At 37.7% G+C, this 22,953-nt stretch overlaps 1 protein-coding gene across 1 annotated transcript in view; it reads right to left on the bottom strand.

Moving 5' to 3' along the window:
• Window positions 1-22,953, bottom strand: part of CFTR (CF transmembrane conductance regulator) — an 88,267-nt gene that overhangs the window by 33,379 nt on the left and 31,935 nt on the right. Inside the window, exons 12-18 of the mRNA XM_075059114.1 lie at window positions 12,801-12,895; window positions 10,072-10,158; window positions 8,460-9,192; window positions 7,196-7,324; window positions 4,196-4,233; window positions 2,745-2,998; window positions 1,615-1,694 (exon numbers count right to left, since the gene is read on the bottom strand). Coding sequence (XP_074915215.1) covers window positions 1,615-1,694; window positions 2,745-2,998; window positions 4,196-4,233; window positions 7,196-7,324; window positions 8,460-9,192; window positions 10,072-10,158; window positions 12,801-12,895 — 1,416 coding nt within the window. The remainder of the gene's footprint in view (window positions 1-1,614; window positions 1,695-2,744; window positions 2,999-4,195; window positions 4,234-7,195; window positions 7,325-8,459; window positions 9,193-10,071; window positions 10,159-12,800; window positions 12,896-22,953) is intronic.

The raw sequence follows: 22,953 nt of genomic DNA, 5'->3' as shown, positions 1-22,953 counted from the left end.
GAAAACATGAAAAACTAGTCAGTTTCTTGTAGAGAGTTTGAAATGTAGAGACAGGCTAACTAAAATAATTTTGGAATAACATCCCCATGGCAGATCCAAAATATCAGAAACAAAATGGTCACACCAGAAAAAGACAGTAGTGAATCCTGATCACACCAAAGATGATATTAATGATTCAGACAAGGTGTCAATGTCCACATTTACTCATTCAGCAAATTTTCATTACATCAGCAGGACATGAAGTAGAGCTGTGATGTCCTTGAACCTCTTCATGTGGAGCTGCACTGGCCTCTCTAAAGTCACGAGCCAAAGTTATCAATTACTAACAAAGATATAGGGAAAGGGATTTGGTTTTGATCAGACCATCATGTTAGTAGGGAGTGTAAAGCAGAGCAAACTCACAGATGGAGACAGGCAATCTGTGCAGCAGAGTGTTTGGGTTGATTAAGTCAGGCCTGCATATCTCCTAAATAAAAGTAGAGAGGAACAGGAGGACCAGGGAAGATTTGCTTTTATTTTTTAAATGTTCTGGGAACGAGCTCTATATGAAGAAAAGCTGGCATTGCAGCATTAGTGGTGAGACACTAATGAGGGGTGCTGGGATTCACACAGAGGCACAAAGTCAGAATACGCAGGATGGGGAGCAAACAAAGGCATCCTCCTTGAGAAACACTGGAATTGCCTCTATCTCTGTATTTCTTCAATGTTCTCTTCAGTGTGGATGAATTGGAAGGTCATTCAAAACTCAAAATTTTGCAATGTATGGAGTTTCCCAGGAGGTATGCTGGAAACAAGCTTTTCCATCCAAAAAATAAAAAGTTTGCAATTCTACAATTCTGAGGGATGTAAAATTCCTTCAAGGAGTAGAGTCATCTAAAGCTCTCCTCCATCGCAAACAGTTATCCAGTGCCTGACAGACTCAGCTTAAATCCCAGAGACTCAGGGGAAGCCACAAATATGTGAAGGATAAAAGACAAAATTAGGCTATCAAACTTGTGAAGGGGGGGTGGGGAAAGCAGAACTGCCCAGCTGAGAGTTGAAACCACATCATCATGGGTCAAACCGCCCGATAAGGCAGGCCTGGAAGAGTTTCCACAGAAGATAAAAGCACAGAAAAACCAATAATATATTCAACAAAAGAGAAGAATTAAAGGTGATGCTAGTAAACTGGGAACAGAAGAGGCTAAGGAGGTAAAGTCTTGAAAATGGCTGAATGCAATCAAAGGATAGCATAAAAATAATATTAAACTTGAGTCAAGATAACTGAAAGAAACTAAGGAATGCCCTTTACACCTTTGAAGTTGAATGTGGACAGCAGCAGGGATACTTGTACTGTAGGGTTCTGCAGGGCAAAAAGGCTTCTGAGCCTGAGTACTAAAAGTGGTTTGCACAAACAGTGGACGTACACATATAGGCAAGTACTCAAAAAAGAAGCAATGAAATTGACTTACAAGATAAGCAGCTATGTAAATAGATATACAGACTAAAAAAAAGGAAAAGAGATTAATTTCAGTTGTTATTTCTTCTTATTAACATGATTTCTTCTGCATGATGTACAACTGAAACTTTACAGTGCTATGAGACAGCAAAATTTAGAACTTCTATTCTACAAACCTGAATGAAGTCAAACACTGTCAGTGGAAGTAAGTCATCCAGCACTGCAGTATCTTTTGAGAATCTGTTAAGCATACCACCTATGGGTTAAGAAAAAAAAAACAAAAAAGAAAATTCAAACATTTTAACAACCCAAAAATCCTACATTTATTACTTTAACAAAAAGTCCAACATTTTCTGAATAGAAAACATTAAGGATAAGTATAAGATTTTTCCTAGTACAAGCAGTTCCATTACAGTTTAGTGGAGCTACAGCTTCTTTCCCTGTGGAAGAATTTGGCTCCACAACTTCTGTTTCAGCTCTTGGAATCTCAGAAAAACCCAGGAAGATGTAATAAAACCAAAGAAACATAATTAAACAGGACTGAAGCAGAGGCACAAAACATAAGGTCTGTGTACCCCTCACGCAGCAGGCTCTGCTGATACACAGATAATTTGCACATCAGCATTTGTATGAGTTTGCACACCAGTTTCTTACCTTCTGAGCAGAATTACTGTATTAATCACCAGGTAACAACAGAATTAAGAATATAATGGGAAAATTAAAGATAAACCCTATGTTGTGTTGTCATTTACCAGTGTCTCCTGTAATCTAGTATGCACCAGTAAGAAGGGTATGGGATAGGAATTTCATGTACAGCAGGAGATGGAACTTGTTGCACCAGTTATATAATGAATTCTCTATCAACTCCAGAGCCAAATTTGAATATGCATACCATTATTCACACTGATGTTTTATGCCATTTTAGTAGGACTATTCATGAAATAAAGTACTATTTATCATCCACACCTGACTCCTTGTCACTCACCACATAGCTGACTATATCTTTTCTATTGCAGTTTTAGACAAAGTATATTCATTAGAAGTTATTCTAGTTTTATTGCCTCAAACAGTTAATTTTCTCCAACTTATAAGGTGATACTTCAGAAGCAGAATTGACAACTGAAATATATCACAAAGCACAATCAACGTTCATTAAAAGGTTCACAAATTACTTTACATGGCAAACTTTTAACATTCAGCTTGACTGAAAATGTAAATGGAAAGCAACAGTACCCTTTAACAGAATGAAAACTGTTTAATTGAAATGAAACCCATACATGAGTCAATCAGTTCCCATCTCAGTTACCTGCTTTCCACGAGTTGAATGTTGACATAGGTGCATGAAGAACTGCGTGCACCATCTTCTGATGAAGAGTTTTAGACACTGTTATAAGAGTATGCACAAGGGGCAAACCTCTGAAGATTCCCATGGCAAGCAGAGTATCTGCCACTCCCACGTAGATATAAATGATGTAGTAGGTGCTAGTGTCAGTGACAATCACAGGAGGTTTCTCAGAGGTACTGTTTTCTGACTGTGTTGCATTTGCTTTCAAAGCTGTCCTGTGTGATGGAAATTAAAAATAAATGCATTACTGGAAATTGTGTTTTTTTCTCTACTAAACAGTACTGCAATGTCCATTTGTTTTAAAACTATGTTAATGGTTAGTTATATATATTTCAAATAATTTTTTAAATATTGTCCTATATTTATGAAACACAAAATATGAACTACTCCATGTTCCACTAAGGTAAAGTTACTCTGTATGTGTTCAGGGGTCAAGGCAATAAATGGCTTATTCATCTCCTCCGATAACTTTGGTGATTCAGGCATCTATTAGCATTTGTAGTAATTTCTGCAATTAGTTGCAATTGTGCAATGAAGGGGTTTTACCAAGATGGAAACTAAGCCATTGGTATATAACTATGACCCCTCCAAATGTTTTATCCAAACTACTGTAAAAATGTACTGCTTCAGTACTTTCTTGCAAATCTACTGCCTGTTTAATCACTGACAAAACTAGTCTAATCAAGGAAAACGCATCCACTTCTTTTAACCAGAAAAAAAAGTTAAGTGTTGAAAAAAGTGAATTATTATGGAATTAAAATGCTTTAGGTGTACTATAAAAATCAAAGGCCTTAGTGACCTATTGTAAGGGGACATCAACAAAACTCCCTCCTCCTCCAGATCAGACCTAAGTCACCACATGCTTTCTATACTCAAACATACAGACTTAGTGCTGCAGGACAAACACAGGGATCAAAAGCATTAACCCAGGAAAAGCCATACCACTGCTTGGCATGCTCTAAGCTTCATCTGCCTGACCCTGTAACTTCTGGGAATTTTTCATAGGTGAGCAGAGGAAATTGTACAAATGAGGTCTTACAGAAACTGCTCCTTTAAAATGTTCCTGAGCAAATGTCTCACCTGGCACCTCTGAAAGTCAGCGGTGAACCACAGTGTATTCAGGATAATCAAGTTCATGCATCTCTAGAGTGAGCTGACCCAGGAAAAGTCTTGCGTGCATTGTTATGTGCTCAATAACAAGGCACAAATCATTTGACTGTTAGCATTTAAAGAAGTACCAGCTTAAGATACCACCTACATGAAGTATCTAGATCACCCATCTATGAACCATTTTATTGAATATAAGCTAGTGCCCATCCATATAGAATTCTGGCAGAATTTATTAATTATTTATAGCAAAAATCAATATAAAGGAGACCCCAATTTCTCAATAAATGATCACCACTACTTACTTTTTAAGAAACCATAACCCAGCAAGAGAAGCAGCTACCTGTGACCAAAGAAAACAGAGTAAATTTTTTTGTATTGTCACATTATGTACTTTTTCTTACTTATCTTCTTTCACTGACTTTATAACTGTTTATAGAGAGCATTATAAATGGATGGAAGTAAAACTTCCCTGAAGCAAAAACCTTGTCATATCTGCTCCTCTTTCCACAGAAACCATTTAGAGCATCCCACCAGGAAAGCTACATTTAGACTTGTATTACAATCAGGCTCTCAAGTGCCTAAATATTCTTTTATTGTTTTTTTACCGTACCATTAATAAAGGCTTGCTAATGCATTCCTAATGACAAGGAACATTCATTGTATGCTTTAACATACTTTAATTTTTTAAGAATAATATTTCTTGATGGCCCTATAAGAGTAAGTCTCTCAATATCTTCAAAGGCAGGTATTCAAATATGAACGTCAAATCTTTAACACTGTTATTTTTGCACTGTTGTTCTTGCTAGCTGTTATCTACATTTGATATATCTACTTGTCTGATATTGTTTGGTGCTAGTTTTACATAACTCTCCACATAACCTATTTTAATATTTTTTAAATGTGGAATTAAACCCTTTTTATTGTGAGATGCTTCAGTGCTCAACAGAAGCTTCTCTGTACACATTTTCTTACCTGTCCACTGAGAGACTGGAGATCTTCATCTAGTCCACCACATTTCAGTCTGCTCTATTTCTGCCTATGATCTTTTTTCTAAGGGCTGGAACATAGTTTCTATGATCCTCTTCCCATATATTTTTATGGCACTGGTACAGGAATGTATTGCGATAATACCTCAGCACATAATTGAAGTCTTCTCCTTGGGAACCACTAACTTTTGCAGATCTTACAGTAAATAACTCAAGATTGACCATGATGTCCTGAATTTAAGCATTTGTAAGGATCATGCTTCTTTCACAATAATTTTTCTACATCTCCCAACAGAATTCTTGACTCCTCATAACAGAGGAGTTTTTTCAGCTGTGAAGTTGAAGGAAGAAAATATTGTGACAGAATAACTTCACAAAGCCTTTCTATATGTTCCCATTCATAACTGGTCTTCTTCCAGTTCAGCAACCCTAGCCTCTGGGTATTACATCTAGGAAACACAGTTTTGAGCCACTTAAGCGAGCTACACACACACACACATATCTAGGAAGAATTTACAACTGATGCCCTATTTATGGTGATCTGTGTGGGCTCACCTTGGAACCTACAATATAAAACAATCTATTCTAAATCTAAAATAGTATCTCTATCATTTCCACAATAGTCCCACCTAGCTTTGAAGGGTGTCAAAACTTCACTTTCAATTTACTTGTCACTACTCTCTCAGTTCAGCACTTGGATGTTGTTCATCGCTAGCCTCTCTTCATTGTCTAAGGTTAGAAGGGTACAAACTGTCAGCACAGGCGACGTAACCACTTGGTATTTCATCTCAGGGACAGAGGTTTGCTAAAGGTTATATAGTCTGTGCTATGACTGAATATCTTCCAGCCCATTAATTTATCAATAGGCTTTTACTTAAGTAATAGTCAACTAGGAAGTTTAACTTAGATAGATACATTCTTTGTCATAAGATTTGTTCTTCAATTAGAAGATGAGGCTTTTGAATTATATTAAAAGGTTTTAGTTTAATTTAAAAGCAAAAATTTGTAATCAAGATTAGAAATGGACGCTGAATATACAGGGATAAATCTGACATAATTCTAAGTTAAAATTTCCTTTTCCCCGACAACTCACATTCAGCTTTGCTGTTGTAGGTTTACACAGCCATTTTCCACTACCATGAAAATAAAACTTACATGGTAAGAACAGCTACACATCTAAATACTGTCTTGCTTGTGGCGGTGGTTTAAAAATTTGGGATCTCAAACTAGATCTAAGCTCCGGGCTTTATTCCTGGTCTAAGCTCTAGGCTTTATTCCTGGTCCAGAAGGACTACTTTAAATCACCTCCAACATAACATTAGTGCTAATTCAGGATACCACCAATCATATCCTTCTCCAAATCTGATGATACTAGAAGTTTGAGTGCCACCACAGAACTGCTAAAAAACTTTCACTGACACAATCAGCCAGAAAATAGTACTATATTCCTAATGGATTCTTCTCTTCTTTCAGCTCATGTTGAAAAATGCCAAGAAAAATTGGTACTATATTTTATAAGTTGACATATCAATACAGTCTTATTAATCTCCCAGTCTTCTCTCCAAAACACATTCCTTCCCTCAGAAAACACTTGATTTAGGATATTAATTGTAAAAGAGGACAGAATGAGATTCTGTATATATGCTAAAAGTCTCTCCTAAATTGGGAGACAAGACAAAAAGTAGGCAATTTCTGTTATAAGAAAAATAGTCAGACTCGCACGATCAGGCAAATGTTCTTCAGCACTTTTTCTGACAGCGTTTTCCACTGTACTTGGAAAAAGTCTTCTCTGCACACTGCAGGAACACCCCATCCATCTTTAAATGCCGTCACAGGCATTCAGCTCTCTGCCTTACCACTCTTCCTTCACTAGGAGCAAAGCTACTAACACATTTTTGAAAGCAATTCTCCAGAATTTATGGATGTGTTCATCAAAAAACCTCTAGTAATTATTGTTGTTAACCCCCCAAAACTCTGCAAAGATATCTTTTAATGAAAAATGGAAGGTTATTCACTGTGAACAAGAGACCTGCATAGGGCAACAACTCTTATTTATGGTAACATGCAGCAGAAAATAACTGAGATAATTTGTGAAGGTGGGTCTTCTGCTGCCATGCACTAATCACTATCTTCAGTGAGAAATGCTCATCTAAAGAGTAGAAAAGTCATTGCAATATCATTTAACAGCAGCTGCCAATAAGCAATCCATACTTGAGCTAATGTTGATGCTATATCCATTTATCCTTTTATCACAAAGAACACAGTTTGAACAAACATCATTTGTAGTAACATGACATCAAGCGTAGATTTTCTTACCTCAACTAAGAAGACAGTCACACACAAAATTAGAACAAAAATCAAGTTTTTGTGGATGGTAATGTATCTGAAATAGGTATTCCATGTGGTAACAGTACCCATACTTTCAGCATCATCAGTGAAGCATTCCTGTCAAAGAATTGATAAGACCATAGTAAGAATGATAATAATATCTATATATCAGAATTTCTGACATGTGAATGCTGTCATTCTTTCTGCTAACTCACTCCAAATAATTGAACTGCAGCATTCAAATTGGCAGATAATGGCTGGAGAGAAAGGTACCGACTGGTTGAGTCATCTTTGATATAACAACACAGTTTAGAGATGATTTGAAATTTTCAGACAACACTGAAAGAAACAACCAAGATTTGTCCAGCACTACTAGAAGCCCAGAAATTGTTAATCAATAGCTATTTTCTTTCAGTGGAGATTATTATTGTGCTGTTAGAGTAAATTTGTAAATACTTTGAGGGTGTTTTTTTCTGCTGAGATCAATAAAGCAAAAGAAAAAATGGGCAGTGCTTCAGCAAATTATGAGTTTAAATATTTCTTGTAGATTTTTTTCCACCTAGGAAACTACTTCAGAAAATTTTCTGATCATGTGAAAATCAGCTGTCAGTTTTGAAAATGAAAGTAGTTCATCATGACCAGTTGATAGTTATTAGAAAAAGGGAATGTTGGTCCAGTTCTTGGTATAAAACTGACTCTTAATTGCATAATTTCCAGCACATCTATAAAAAAGAGTAAAATCCAACTTACTCCTCTGTTCATTATCTGTATCAGAACATAAGAGCTAAGCAGTCTGACAAATTTGTCAAATTTGATCCAATTCCTGTTCTAAAAACTGTGCTACTACTTCAAATGTATTTTACTTTTTCCATAAGCCTTAATGTTTCAAATGTCAATTTTACATAAATGTTTTAAAACAATGCTTTTCCATGTTACGGTTTCAAATTTCATTTTAGCATAAATCTTAAAGGTAGATTAAAGTGCAGGAGATTAAAATTCTGTATTGAAATTCTTCACAGATAGCATTCAAAAAATATAAAAAATCAGACAAAATAGATTTTTGAGGATTTCAATAATTTCAGGATGATATTTGAGTTAAAAACTATTCACAGATATTCAAAAAAGATATTCCACAGAGAAGTACTGTATTAGGAATGACATAGTCAAGCAGAAAAATATATAAGGAGTATATTGCACTAAACTATCACCATATCAAAAAACAAGATGAATGTAAATCAACATCAACACATACCTTCAAATCCTCTTCATTGATTTCATCAGTTATGTCTAAGACACTGTCTCGAGACAAGCGCCTGGTGTAGATATCTATATCAGAAGACAGGTTTGTCTGAGGCACCATAGACATTTTCCGAAATGTTGTACTTCCCTTTTTGGAAAAGTTTGGTCCATAGTTCACAGAGGTGCCCGTCATCAGGCTTAACACGGATTGCCTCCTCCGACCTTGCAGCATATGGTCAGTGTTTAGCATGTTACTCCGAAGCAGACCTACATCTCCCTGTTCCAAGTCAGGTACCAGTGAGAGCCTCCTTTCTGGTGGGTCGTTGTGGCCATCTTCTATTCCATTGACCTGCATCCCGTTCTTCTGCACTACTGAGAACTTCCTACTTGCATTAAGGGGGTTAATAATTATGGAGTTCTTCCTTTTGTCATTAAAATCTGATGTTTGTTTAAAAGATTGCTTCTTTATTTCATTTCGTGATCCCGTGCCTTCTCCTTCAATGGAAAATCGTCGGAGAGTCTCAGTTAGAATTGAGTCTCTTCTCTCTGCACTGAACTGATCAAAAGAATCAAATCCCATCAGCTCTGAGCTGAAGTCTGGCCGTTGACCCTGAAGTTCAGAAAATGTTCCATAGAAATAGCAGCTCCCCTCATGTAAAATTAATATTTTGTCAGCAATCTTTAAATGTTCCAGTTTTGAAGTAACCAAGATCCTAGTTTTATTCGCCATCAACTTGCACACACAGCTATAAAAGATGAAAGTGTTAAAAAATAGATTTTTTTCTTCATGACTAAATGTTGCTTTTATCCCTTTCACTTTTAAACTATTTGCTTTTACCTGCCCCCTCCCAGTATGAGCAGTCTTAGGTGCTCCCTCAAACTACAAAGGAGGTGGTTAAGGCAGAGATGTGTAAAGGGCGAGTGCTTTATCACAGGAACCAAAAAAAGGGGGAAATTTAATCATTTTCATGTCAACCCAAAAAGCACAGTTCAACATGAAAATGAAATATTTCTTTTCTTCTTAGGGTTACTTAGATCTTTTACTACCAAACTTAAAAGTATTAGCTCGATTTCAAAACTTCAAACTTACAGTGACTGAAAAGCTCATGGATGGCAGTGTGTGTCCTTAGTGTTTTGAGCTACACCACCACGACAAGCCAAAAGCCTCTGTCTTTGGCCAACCTGCTGCCAATCTCTTGGTCAGTGGGCACTTTCAGGTGACCGGTCTTTCAGTGATTAGAAAAAGAAGACAAATATAGCTTTTCGTAAAAATTTATACTTACAAAGCAGGTAGTGTTTTAAAATGAAAGCCTTTCTGGTACACAGATACACCAGATATAAAACCATGCACTCTGGGAGTAGTAGATTATAGCAGGTTCAATATGTTGAGATGGAAGAGGGAGCAGTAACGCTTACACCTGGCCCAGGCTTGTTCCCAGCACAGTATGCTGTCCTACTGCTAACACAAAATACTCAGTCACAAGAATCCCTAAAAATAAACATCCCCAAAAGGTATAATTTTGATCACTGCAGTATTTTTGTACTGTTATTAAATTTCTGTCCTTGGTTTTACTTTGTGCTGCTTGGTGGGATACTTAAATACATTCTATCAAAACATACAGTACCTTTCAAATATCTCTTTTTCTGTAAAAATGTCTAAATGTCCAAAAGGAGAATCCAGGAGATATAAATCAGCATCTTTGTACACTGCTCTGAACAGAGAAAATGGAAATGACGTTAACTTTCACAAGTCTTATACATGTACATAAATATAATTTAAAAAGAATGCCTTTACAGTTTTGTCTCAAAACCTTGTAATTGATAGACTTTTCTACATCATCAATTTGGAGCTGAAGTTCAACTTCAAATGTGCTTATAAGACATCTTTCAATAAAGCCTTTCCTTGCTGCAGACCACACTACAAACTAACTCAGTTTTCCATTAATTTCTGCACAATCAAAGGAAGCTATACAGCTGCCTTTTACGCAGGTTACTCTAGAATCTGACAGTCCCCATTGGTGTACAATGCCCATTTAAATGGGAATTTAGTACCTACTGTAACATCTACTGGTGCCTGAGGGAATATTACATATATGTGTAAATAAGCTTGTGAAAAGACTTAGGTCTCAGTGCTTAGTTTTAAAAGTACTTCAAAAAAAATGGTGAGCAAAGACAAGTGTATTAGTGAGCCACGATCTTGCAAACATTATCTGCAGTGGGACTGTACAATATTTTGTGTTCAGGACATGAAAAACTATTTGTAGCTTTAGGGCCTTAAGCTGTATGTGCCTGGACATGGCTCACTGAGACTTAAACCTGTGGTTAAGAGGTGGGGTTTCTTTTAAATCAATTTCAACAGAAGTTCAAAAAGGCCCCTTGCCTTCCTCTGTGAGTATGAAAATCATGATGTGATATGAATCAGTATATAATTAGTAAAGAAAATTTGGACAGCTGCATTTCAGTACTTTTTAAAGTACTCTAAAAATGAGGTTTAAAACCATTGTGTTAAACAATGTGAAAATATTTCATCACCAGGAGAAAAAGCCCTCCGTAATAGTATATTATGTTAATAAACCAAGCAACTTTATTGAAAAATCCTCTGTCATGATGGATTTCACTGACCATATATTATGATGTAGTGGCTGCACAACAACAAAAAGCTCATACTTGGCACTTTCATCAGCAAAAATTTTGCAGGTTTTTTCCTGGAATAATGGTAGCACTCAAATTATTGCTCTAATTTGTATGCTGGACTCAGTAGCTATACATGACTGGCTTTAGTGTACCGGGCCAGTGAGCTAGCTCAAACCCAGCACATGCACTGTTTTTCCCCCTTGGTCCTTTCTTTCCCCCGGTTGTAGCTGCAGGCACTGACAGTGCTCTGTAAGAAAGATGGACTCAGGCAATCTTCATCTGCTTCTCATGACGGCTGGTTGATGGCACTTCCAGCAGGGATTCTCATTTCACATGACTTTGCACAGAGTACACCAGACACATGTATGCAGCCAGTCCAAGCAAATAATGTCCAGTTTATCACCAGTGCAGATGGATACAACCTGGGGCTGTAATCCTAAATTTCTCCTCTAGCTTTCTCAGAGCTTCATCTGCAACCCACACCTCAACACCTGCACATATTGCAGTATGTTGAGCTTAGGCTGGAGCCCAAATAAAATTAAAGGAGATACAGCCTCTGTCTTTGGGACTTTTATTTATTTCAAAAATACTAATTGTATAGCTGGCAATAAATATATCAGTTCAGCAACCCTCCAGTAAATGAGCTGTGACCATCTGAAAAGTGACAGACATGATTATTCATAGAATCTGGGCAATACTTCATGTAAATGTTGCATTTTAAATGAAAATCTAAGTGGGTTTTGTTGGTTGGGGTTTTGTTGGTTGGGGTTTTTTTGCTCTGAAAGCTTTGCCTGCTCCTCCTCTCCTCTCTTATCTTACTGCATAAAACAAAACAATACACATGCCTCTTCCCTCTCACAAATCCACTAGAAAGATCCACACTGAAAGCCTCTCTATTTTTATGAACCCATCTTTTAGCCTCACACAGACATGTACATCTTTCATGGCATGCCAGTGTGGATCACCGTAATGTGATTTTACTTCTATCAAGTGTTCTGAGCATGGGAACCAGCACAATTTACACTTGGCACAGAAATAAATGGGGCCATTTACACATTGGAGCTGTCATTACTGGATTTCTGATGATAGCTAAGTGATTCTGCTGAAACACATAGCTAATTTATAAGACAAACACCTATGTTATTGTTCTGTAGACCTTCAGAATTACTAATGTTGGAATGTCAAACAGACAAGGCCAGACCATTATTCACAGGTACTGACTAGCCATCACTTTCCACTTTTTCTTTTTAGAACAGAAAAAGACCAAAACTATTAGCAGCATTTTTTGAAATATGGCATTTTTTTCATTTTTGTTACCTGCAGAGAGGGACTTTATCATAAATCAATACATAAACTGCTTTGTAGAAGTGTCATAGCAGGGAAACATCCTGGAATATTTCTTATTTGTATGGGTTTCTTCATTACTTAGAAAGCTACACTTAAAGGTCTGAATCTCCAAACAGCATCTTGCATCAGGAAGGGAAAGATTCATCTTCAGCTAAGCCATAGCAAGCATCTGACATCAAACTTTTCAAATTCAATAAATAAATATGCAGGTGTACCACAAACACAATTGCATAGCAAACCGCAGATTTCTGATAGTAAAATGATGATCCTGATATTTATTTAGCAGGACTTGGTCCCCATGTATTTAAGTGCTTAGTCATAATACTTTCTTTATACATGAAACAGTACACTACATAGAAAGCAAAATACTCACCTTGCTAGTGAGATTCGTGCTCGCTGGCCTCCGCTCAGAATTATTCCACCTTCACCCAGCACTGTATAATCTTTGTCCGGGAACTTGGAAATATCCTGTTAATAAATTTTTTTTAAGAATCAGACGTGTATTTTCCATACCCAAGAAACTCAAGCTACAGACTGGATGGAAGCATAGTGTACAACAGTGTACGGATAGGTTAGACAGAAGTTGAAAAAAAAAAAAAAGCCCCACAGAGGTTTCTTTCTTTCATTTGTTTATGTAATCAGAAACGGTGATAAAAGAAAACATGTCATTCTATCACAGAGAGCAACCACAAGCTGCAAGATCTCAAGAACAAATATTTGTCTTAATTGCTAGATCACCATAAAAGCAAGGAATGTACCTTCATACAATATCAAACCAAGACATCAACCATTTCAGTTTTCTGTCAAATAACAACGATAAACGCACTTGCCACTGAAGTTAGGGAGAGCAAGAAGCAAGCTCTGCATCTGAGCTCTTCAAAACCCAGAGAAATTTAACTTCAGGCAGGTTCATTAAAAAAGGCTTGCAAAAATTCCTAGCCAGGAATGCCAGGAATGCTCAAGGCTGGCAAAAGGTTTGGCAGTGAAGTTCCACTGCTTGGGCTCTAAGTTACTTACAACTCATGACTATGCTAAAAATGAATCTTCAGCCAATGATAAAAAAAGAAAATACCATTTCACTCTCATGTGAGACAGAGAAAGGAGAAAAGGACATCCTCATGCCCCACTGTCAGAGATGGCCAGAAATTTTCTTGAGAGGATCCATGCAAACCACAATAATTCATGGAAGTGGAGACATGGAGAATGGCTTGTGTGCCTGAAGGCTGTCTAGTTTTTCTACTTTTACAGTTGCTCTAACAAAAAAAATATTAATTCTGCCTTCAAGCCTTACCTGGCCTACATCCTTAAGCCAATACAGTGACACCACCATCACTGTGGTGGTGGTAGTAGTTTCAGGGGACTTCTCCCAGAAAAATGGGCTGGATGACCTCCCTGTGCCCCACGGAGCCTAGGTCTCCAGCGGGTACAACTCCAGGGCAGTTTGCCATGTGCTCAGCTAGAAGCCCGAGCGTCCCAGGAGCTCCCAGTGCCTGCGCTACCTGCTCGGCAGCACCGGACTGCCGTTCTCACTGCCTCTGCATGCCCTCCCTCTCCCAAGGCAGGGATTCCCCGCAGCCAAGGGAGCTGACCGAGGCATCTGATACCATGCAAAATCAGCTCCAGTGTTCTCATGCTTTACCAAGATTTTCCTTTTAGTGCAACTTCGGGGGGGGGGGGGGGGGGGGAAGAGGCATGCAAAACCCCTCAGAAGGTGAGCTTCTGGGAGCAGGCTGTAGGCAGTGCTCTGGAAGAGGTGGTCTGTTTTGGGGTCTCTCTTCCTGCAGGCAGCCGAGGGGCACACAGGAACTCAGCTGCCTGCGTGCACTCTGCAGCACCCACAGAAATCCTGTGGCTTCTGGGAAAAAGACTGGAAGACAGGTGAAGCACTTCCAGGGCAATACGACCTGGGATTCTAAGTTGAGCTGCTCTCCAGAAGTTCGCATTTCATACAAAGTCAGATATAATCCAGTTTTGATCACCCCTGCTGTAATGTTGATGGTTAATCGCTCTCTGTTGGGCAGCCTTTTGGCATTCCAAGCTTCTGAGGTTTTGCAGAATAAATAAATAAATAAAAATCCCTCCAGAGAAATGTTTCCTTCTTCCTCCCCTGTAAATTGCCCTGACCTCAGGAACAGAGTGAACAATGCTGTTCAGCCCTGGATCAGTGACAGATGAAAGGTTCAGCCACACAAGGACTAGAAATTGACTGCCTGGTCTGTCAGGAAATGGGAGATTCTCCCAACTCTTTAATTTGATAATAGCGTTTACTTCCTGACTTAGAGGATTCTGACCTTAAAATCAAGATGCTCTTATGTATGGAAAATCTATTGCAGGTGATTTTTAAATTCTTCTCATGTTAACTAGTTACTTCCCTCTTGTTAAAGAAGAGCCACACAAGTCAATCCCTGGTACTAAGATAACAGCTCAGTTATCTGCAGAAAAAGAGATGTGAAAATCGGTGCCAGCAACATTTTTAAAGGAAGATTTTTTGAACAAAATCATCTTCCTATAGGTCATGAAGTATTTAGAGAGAACATGTGAAATTCTGGCATAAAAGCTTTTCTGGCATTTATTTGAGATGACCTGCTCTGATCACTTGTGGTTTCACTATGCATGTCGGACTCATGTTATTCATCTGTAACTTTGACATTTACCCAGTGTCTTCACCTGAACATGGGGGTTTGCATGGTTAAGTATCTAGATATCTAAGCTGATTTCAACTGTTTCCCATTTCTACCAGTACTGCTGCCTGTAATGGTGCTGGTGCCATTGCTGTTTCCTGACTCTACTTCTTCTAAAAAAGCCCAGGTGAAGAACTGGGACCAGTGTGTCTTCCCCTGCAAGCACGGTAAAATCCTAGCCCTACTGAAATTATTTCCAGGGTTCCCATTGTTTTAAATGGTGGTGGGATTTCATCAGACATGTTTCTTTGCAGGTGTGTCAACATGGAATTTTAATCAGACTTTTAATGAGTTCCCCTTCTGCTCTCTTCTACCCTTCACCTCAGGATAATATATGGCATGGAACACACAAAGAACTTTTCAGTCTGTAATTATAATAATTAAGAAATGTCTAGTAATTTCTTTCAAAGGCGTAAACAGAGTGATGAAGTCCAATAGACACACAATGCTATTTGTTGGAACATGCATTACCTATTGTAAAAAAGTACATAGGGCTGGTCCAAATACATCCTTGCTGTCATTTTATGCAGGAAGTGAAATCAAGCCAGGGACAAACCTAATGTAATGCTGCTGAACGGCACAAACCCCAGCATATTAATGAAGTAGCCACTGAATTTTCTTTAACATATCTATTTCTAAATGCTTAAATTGAGAAACCTATTGGTAGCTATTCAGAGAAGAAACCACCCACAGTTCCCAAAGATATTAATTACTTTCTTGGGTGCTTCTAATATCAGCAGCTAACAAAACTCAAGTTGCACACCCAAGGAGAAGGCACCCCTTCTAATATCTGTTTGCATTTTTAACAGTGTAAATGTCATACTCATCTACCTCAGCAGCAAAGGGATGACCCTCATAATACCTTTGGGCTTAGTATGGAAGAATATAGCCGAGATAGTTTAATGTAGTATCTCTTTTCAGGGTGAATAGAAAACATGGTCTTGCTATAAAAAAAGGAAACCTCAGAATAGACTTCACACTCCCAAGTCTTTTCTGTAGAGATTGTTACCAAAATAATTTGATAAAACATTAGCAACAATTAAGATAATGAAGCATGACAGAAACAGTTTCTAAGAACCATACCTTTCAGTATATAGTTGCTTTATATATCCAAGCCTACTCAAACTACTCTAACAATAGAATATATGTATTTTATTTATGGGGCCCCTCTTTCCTCCTTAAATATATCCTTAATGTTGAGGTTTTTGATCTTCCCTCTTGTGCCTTCCCTCCAAAAAGATAAAACAGTCATGAAACTGATGGAACACAGGAGCAGTCTTGACTGTCTCCATTTCATCTTCACTAACCCTTTCCTCTATTTCACTTCTGGTTTTTCTACAGTCCCAGTTTCTTTACCCTCTCTATCCCCTTCCTTTTCTTCACTGCCATTAACATTCCCCATGTTTATTTTCACAGTTCCCAGAAAATCCCCCCATTCACATTACTACCTCCTTCTCATCTACCAAAGTCCTCCCTTTTTCGCTGCCTTCTTTCTCTGCGTTTTAGAGAAGCTGCCTCTGAATACACTTTGCAATTCTCTTTCTGTAATATGGACTATTTGCAATAAATCAGAAGAAAAATACTGAAGCCTTTATCATATAAAATGCCAAGTAATGCAGCATAAAAGTTAAGCAGAAGCAGCAGCAAGGGCTTCAAGCAGGAGCTGCAATACTGTTCCACCCTATTTGATAATTTTTCTCTTTAGTTAAAAGAGGAAAATTTACTGTTACCTGCTTTCTCACTAACATGACAATTTCTGTACTTCCAAGCAATCATAGTCAACTCTAATATACCAACAAGGTAGAAATGGAACTGAAACAAACCTCCAGATTTTAATTCAGTGATTACTAAAAATCTTTAGATAAGGAATTTGAAATGTCATTTTGCAGAAAGCATAACTTTCAATTTGTCCTGATTTTCAGAAAATAAATTATCTTGGAAGTAAGATAGATATGAACTAAACTGCAGAATTTGAAGTTTTAAAGTTCTGAAATCAAGTCTTGTGTTTCAGACTAGTACCCACTAGTGAACATTTCTGTTAATTTTTAAAAGATGAAGAATTTTCAGTAATTTTTTATATCTTAGCTTGTGGGTAACCAGCTTGAACATACTCAAGTCCTCGTTTTCCTGGGCGAGAAGTCAGAAAACCAGATCTCTTTAAAGTATTTCAAATCAGAAATTACTTTTTAAAATTTTGTTTAGGTAACTCTTCTCTCTCTGCCTATGATTCCTGAAGCCAAGGCTTTTGCTAGATTTCAGCTGAACCATTTATGAAGGATTCATGATCCAAAAGTATAAACATTGTTTTCACAAGAGTTTGTGACCTTAAGCAGAGTGTCAGGCTCACTCAAAACTCACATGAATGCTGGCAAAACTTGCTTTCTCTATGGTGAAACACAGATTTTTGAAACACGAAGTAGTCGGTATGTTGCGTGTGGGTAGGTTAAATGCAGGGTAAGGGAATTAAATATGATTCTAGAAGTGACACATAAGATAGGACAACATCCAAGGTAATCAGTCCAGAGCTGTGTACCTAAGAGAGGGAAAGAGGTTGGGAAGAGTTGTCTTGACTGAAACAGGTTTTTAACTAAATGATATCAACACAGAAGAGTGTAGGGGGGGTCTGTTAAACATATTTACTAGATCGTTGATAAATTTCTTGAAGTTAGTACATTTGGGAGTTTGAGTATTTTTTTCTCTAATCGAGATGCTCCCCTGCTATAAAGAAACTGTGCTAGCCTATTTATTTCTAGTCCCCCTAGGGAACTCACTGTGTCAGCAGCCTCACAGCTGACCTGCCCGTTATTTTGAGCCACAGACAACAACTGCAGTTAGAAGAGTCTGCTCATGCCAGTGCATCATGCCAGTGCATCATACCAGTACAAGGTGGAAAAAGTATAAAGGTAGTCAGCTTTTGGGCCCACGTGTCTGAGATGCAATGGTTGTAGTGGAAGATTTGACATATTATGTGGACTTTCTGCCTGAAAGAGGCATTTATGCTATTTTAGCTGTTTACATTAGGATGAGATGAACTTCACCTTGACATGCTTGTTGCTCTCCCCAGCTACAAAGACAGGCTAACTTGCTCTCATGTAGTTTACACTGTAGACATCTACCTGATTAGGTAACCAAGCTACCTCTTAATATCCTCTTGTAGAGAATTACATACTACAAAGCACTCAGCTCCAGACTTGAACCCTTATTGTTCCTCTCTTCCACAAGCTTTGTTATCTGCCAATATCCCTCATGAAAAACGGGCACAAAATCGGGGCAGAAAGTATTTCACTCACTGACATAATAACCTCTCAATTCCTACTGATTTAGTTATCTGCCAACCAACCAACCAACCAAAACCAAATAAACCCCAAACCAGCACAGATAAAAGGGACTGGAGCAGTACAGTGGGATGCAAGGATATGTGGTTCTGTTTCAGGGCATCCTTGATATTGCAGTGAACTTGTCACCCAGGGATGGATGCCATCCTTTGCAAGGAGACGTCAAACATGCAGGAACACAAAGCAGGGCTTGGCATATTGACTGTCTCTTCCTCTAGTTATTCTCTCTATAATCTAAGTTCTTAGATGAAAATGAATCTCCTGCACTCTCTGTAAAACCAGCTCAAAACCCCACAGCATCTGGCCACAGATTTCTTTAGTACTATTATATGATTTGATTTTGCATGGAAATACTTGCTCTATTTGCATGCCACGTTAAACATTATATTCATGAGCAGCTGGTGGCTCTCAAATCAGAACATTTGTTTACTTTAAGAGTGGTAATCTCTTAAAGGTAGTTTGCCATTATGTGTTTATGGCCTCTTAGGTAACTATTGAAGGATCAAATGAACTAACTAGGTGGAAAAATATCTATCTTACATTGCAAAAAGGTAAAAACGGAAGTAATGGAAGCATGTTTTCAAAACTAATGAACTACTGCACCCCTTCAAACGGGATACGATGCTTGTTAATTTTTTAACAAGAATAACTATAACGGGCCTGCTTCTGCAGTCTTGACTGGAGGATTGCATTCTCTTAGGATGATTTTGTTCAATGTTAACAGCATTTAGACATAAAGATTCCTGTTTCAACTGTTCAAAGGTTTTACCTTTTTAATTTAGCAAGTGCTAAAACCAAACAAAAATCTCACACCCTGTGTATAGTAGGCTATTAATACTGATTTTTCAACCTAAAAATCTGGAAATCAAGCCACATTCCTTCCCCATTTTTCATTACATCAGTAATAAGGATTTTGCAAACCCAGTTGGCTACTCCTACAAATTCCCGTTTATACTCATGTTATCCCTGCCATGACATTAACACAACCCTTCAGTCTCTGGGGAAGTCACATTTGTGGAATTACTTCAAATTTAGTGGCAAGTTCCATAGACATATAAACTCATCCAGGTCACATCTCCCAGTGGCTTTTGCTATTGAGCAATGAGGAAAAAAATCAATGAATTATGCAGGATGGTTTCTCAGTGTTAAATTTGTTCATACTTTGTCCTTAATTTGAAGTGCTAGGCAAAAGTTCACGTTCTCTTGCTAATTGATTTTTATAATGAATGTGATGAAAAGTACTTGATAAAAGGGTAACACACCTGGTCAAAAAAAAAAAAAAAGGTAGCATAAGCCGAGGCAGCACCAATTAATCTTATCTTACTTTTCAACTACCTTTAGACTTGCCTATGGGGACTGTCTTTAGGAAATGAGTTCAGAATCCATACCAATTACATCTTGGCTTCTCTCTATCATAGCATGCCAATATAAGATTTTAAAGGTAATAGTTTTGTGATAATACCTGCACACTCAAAATTAAACCCATTCAAACAATTTATTTCAAAAAAGCTTCTGAATAAAAGACAAATGGTAAGGACCACTGATCTGTGCTGGAATAGTTTGATCTAGAAGTTGAAAGCCTTCAGTTCCATATTTGCAAACTGGGACCATCATTTTAGAAGACGTGTTAAATTAGGTGCTCACCCTGCTTGCTTGCTATTTCTCAAGGAAAGGAAAAAAAGAGGAAGAAAGCAGTGGAGAAGGAACAAACAGCTCTTCTCCTATGCCTTTTTTTAAAACTTTTTTTACTGTGATGTCTCACAGAATGTATCATGTAATTTAAATGTATCAGCATTCCCTTGAGTTCAGCATCACACAAGAATAAAGGCAACGTCTACACACCACTTATATCTCACTGCAGCAGTATTTAGTTGGTGCTGGGCTTTCAGAAATAATTCTTGCCAGTAAGGCTGTTTCTATAGGATATCAAGAACGCTAAGGTAGCTCTGAATTACAGTCCCTTTATCTCAACTCCAAAGCAGTCTTTCTTTTGTTCTGTCACCTTCCACTGCTCTTCTCTTTACCTCTGCCCATTTCCAAACTGCAATAATTAGAACATTGTAAAATATGATTTTACCTCCCTTGATGCCCTACTTACCCTCAAAGGAAAAATATAATCAAGAAATGTAATTATAATCAAGTTCTGAATCATTTTACACATATAAAGCAGGCTACACTACCATAAAAACACACATATAAGCTGTACAAACAGAAGTTTAAAAAGTACCTTAGGAGTGCTTTTACTGATGCAGAGAGATGCCTTTGAGAACCTTTCTCATGCTTCTTCAGTGTTATATATATACGCAGCAACATCCTGAAATTATGCCAATCAGTAGCACTTAGACCTGATAAACTGTGCTCACTGAGCCTTTGACACACAACTGTCTTTCACTGTGGATTGTTTCAACAACTCGGATCTCATACACTCGTACAGGGTTGCACTGAGGTGTCCCTTGCTCTTGGCATCCCCATGTGCCAGAGAAAGCTACAGAGCAGAGCTCTGAGGACCAAGGGCCATGAAACCTATGACACTATCCTGCTGCCACGTGTTATCAAGTGGAACTACACTCAAATGAGCACCATTAAACCACAATCTTCCCGTACGTAGACTCACAAGACAGTGACATGATTCACTGCATCTAATCATTCATCAGTCATGCACCTATGTGATGGGTGTTGGGTGAGAAAACAGTTATGTTATGCATGAGAAAAAAGGATACTTGAGAGATGTGTAAACACTAACTGAGCCTGTAAATCCAGGCACAGACTGAGATCCTAATGTATTGTGCACTACACAAACACACTTTGTCAAACTACACTGGCATAATATTTAGGAGAGATGCAGTTCTCCAATATATCAGATTAATTTTCTTTTTAATCTTCATCTTCTGTTTCACAGTACAACATCATTAACAGGTGTACTGACACAACTGGAGGGTAGGTGAATTGCAGCAAAGCAGCAAGAATAAGAAGCTGAAGGCAGAAATCTCTTAAGCTGAGTATACAGGTCAAGGAAGTACAACATGTAGCTACCTGAACTCTTTGGACTAAAAAATGTCCCATTTTAGTGTTCTAAATTGCTATAAACTTATGTGAGCTGATAAAAGAAATAAAATAAATAAAATAAAATCCTTTTGTTGCTCATAGTTTCTTTGCTTTCCAGTAATGTTAATTGTGAATATTCAAAATTCATTAAAGAAACCATCTTTTTAAACTTCCTTTTGATGCTTCCATACATAAATAGAACAAAACGTAAAGCTGCAAGAATATCTTTTAGAAAAACATCAACAATCCTTCCTCGATTCAAGAAAAACCTACCAAAGAACACCCATTTTTAAGGTAATGGTTAATATAACCAGATTTGCCATTCTTTAGGGCTTTACAGAATAAAAATCTAACACATAACACTTTCTAACCTCTAAATAAAGATCTGATTTCCTATACAATGACAATGTTATTCTTGGACACCTAAAAATATGGAAAGCTCTGCGAAATATTTATTTGCACTTTCCATCTTTCATAATTACTTTGAGATAAATTTACCTCAAGTACCTAGCAACTCTAAAGAGGCTGTAAATGATAAGTCCTTAGCAAATCAACTACACTGATCCAACTGTACCAATCCAAAAAGTAAGGCAGAAAAATGTAGTGCTGACTTTTCTGAAAATTCTCATGCACCCCGAATTATTGAAGTTACACTTGCTTAATTTCACTTTAATATCTCCATAGACCTAAAACAAAGTACAAAGCACTTGTATGAAGTCACCCAGCTTCAGTGTCCCGTTCTGCTGACAGACAAGAACAGGATACTCACTGTGTGTCAGGAAGGCCCAAACCTATGTAGATGGTATGATGTGACCCACATAGAGTAACCTGTAGTACTTTATTGGCACTAATGAAGACAAAGGGAACAAGTCATCAAATTTAGAAATTGGACTTGATCTTCAGTATGCTTCCTCTATAGGGTGATGGTGGGCATTTTGCAGGTATGTTACTTTTTGCAGTAGTAACACATCTATTTGCTCACTGGGTCAAAGAAGATGGCTTTGTATTCCCAAAAAAGTTTTTGTGAGCATGGAGCTTGGAAGTAAATCTCACTTAGCCCCTGTTAAGAGCTGTATGTTAACTGAGTTCCAGCATATGTGCAATAAGGAAATAAAACTCTCTTTTATCGCTAATACTTGGTTCACCTTGAAAAGCCCATAGAAGAACTAGACTCGGCAACAGGCCTACATTCAGGTGGACTATGTAACTACATAGCAGAGTTGCAGAGAAGGGGGCAACAAAGTGAACTTTCTTAGGCAAAAACCCTCTGGTACCTCTCCTTTCTGAAGAATGAGAACACACACAAACCCAATCCAACAAAGCACTAACCCTTGTAATAAACCCCTAAAAGGTCACACTGGGGAGTAAACAGGGAATTAATATTTGAAATTCATCCTTCAATCTGCCATACTGTCCTGTTTAGCAACTAAGATGTAAAAGCTAAAGACCCTACAAAGCATAATAG

This window comes from Buteo buteo, chromosome 28 (genome assembly GCF_964188355.1).
Source record: "Buteo buteo chromosome 28, bButBut1.hap1.1, whole genome shotgun sequence".
Taxonomy (NCBI): domain Eukaryota; kingdom Metazoa; phylum Chordata; class Aves; order Accipitriformes; family Accipitridae; genus Buteo; species Buteo buteo.
The sequence above is the reverse complement of the archived record's forward strand: the minus strand, read 5'-3'. Positions and strand labels throughout refer to the sequence as shown.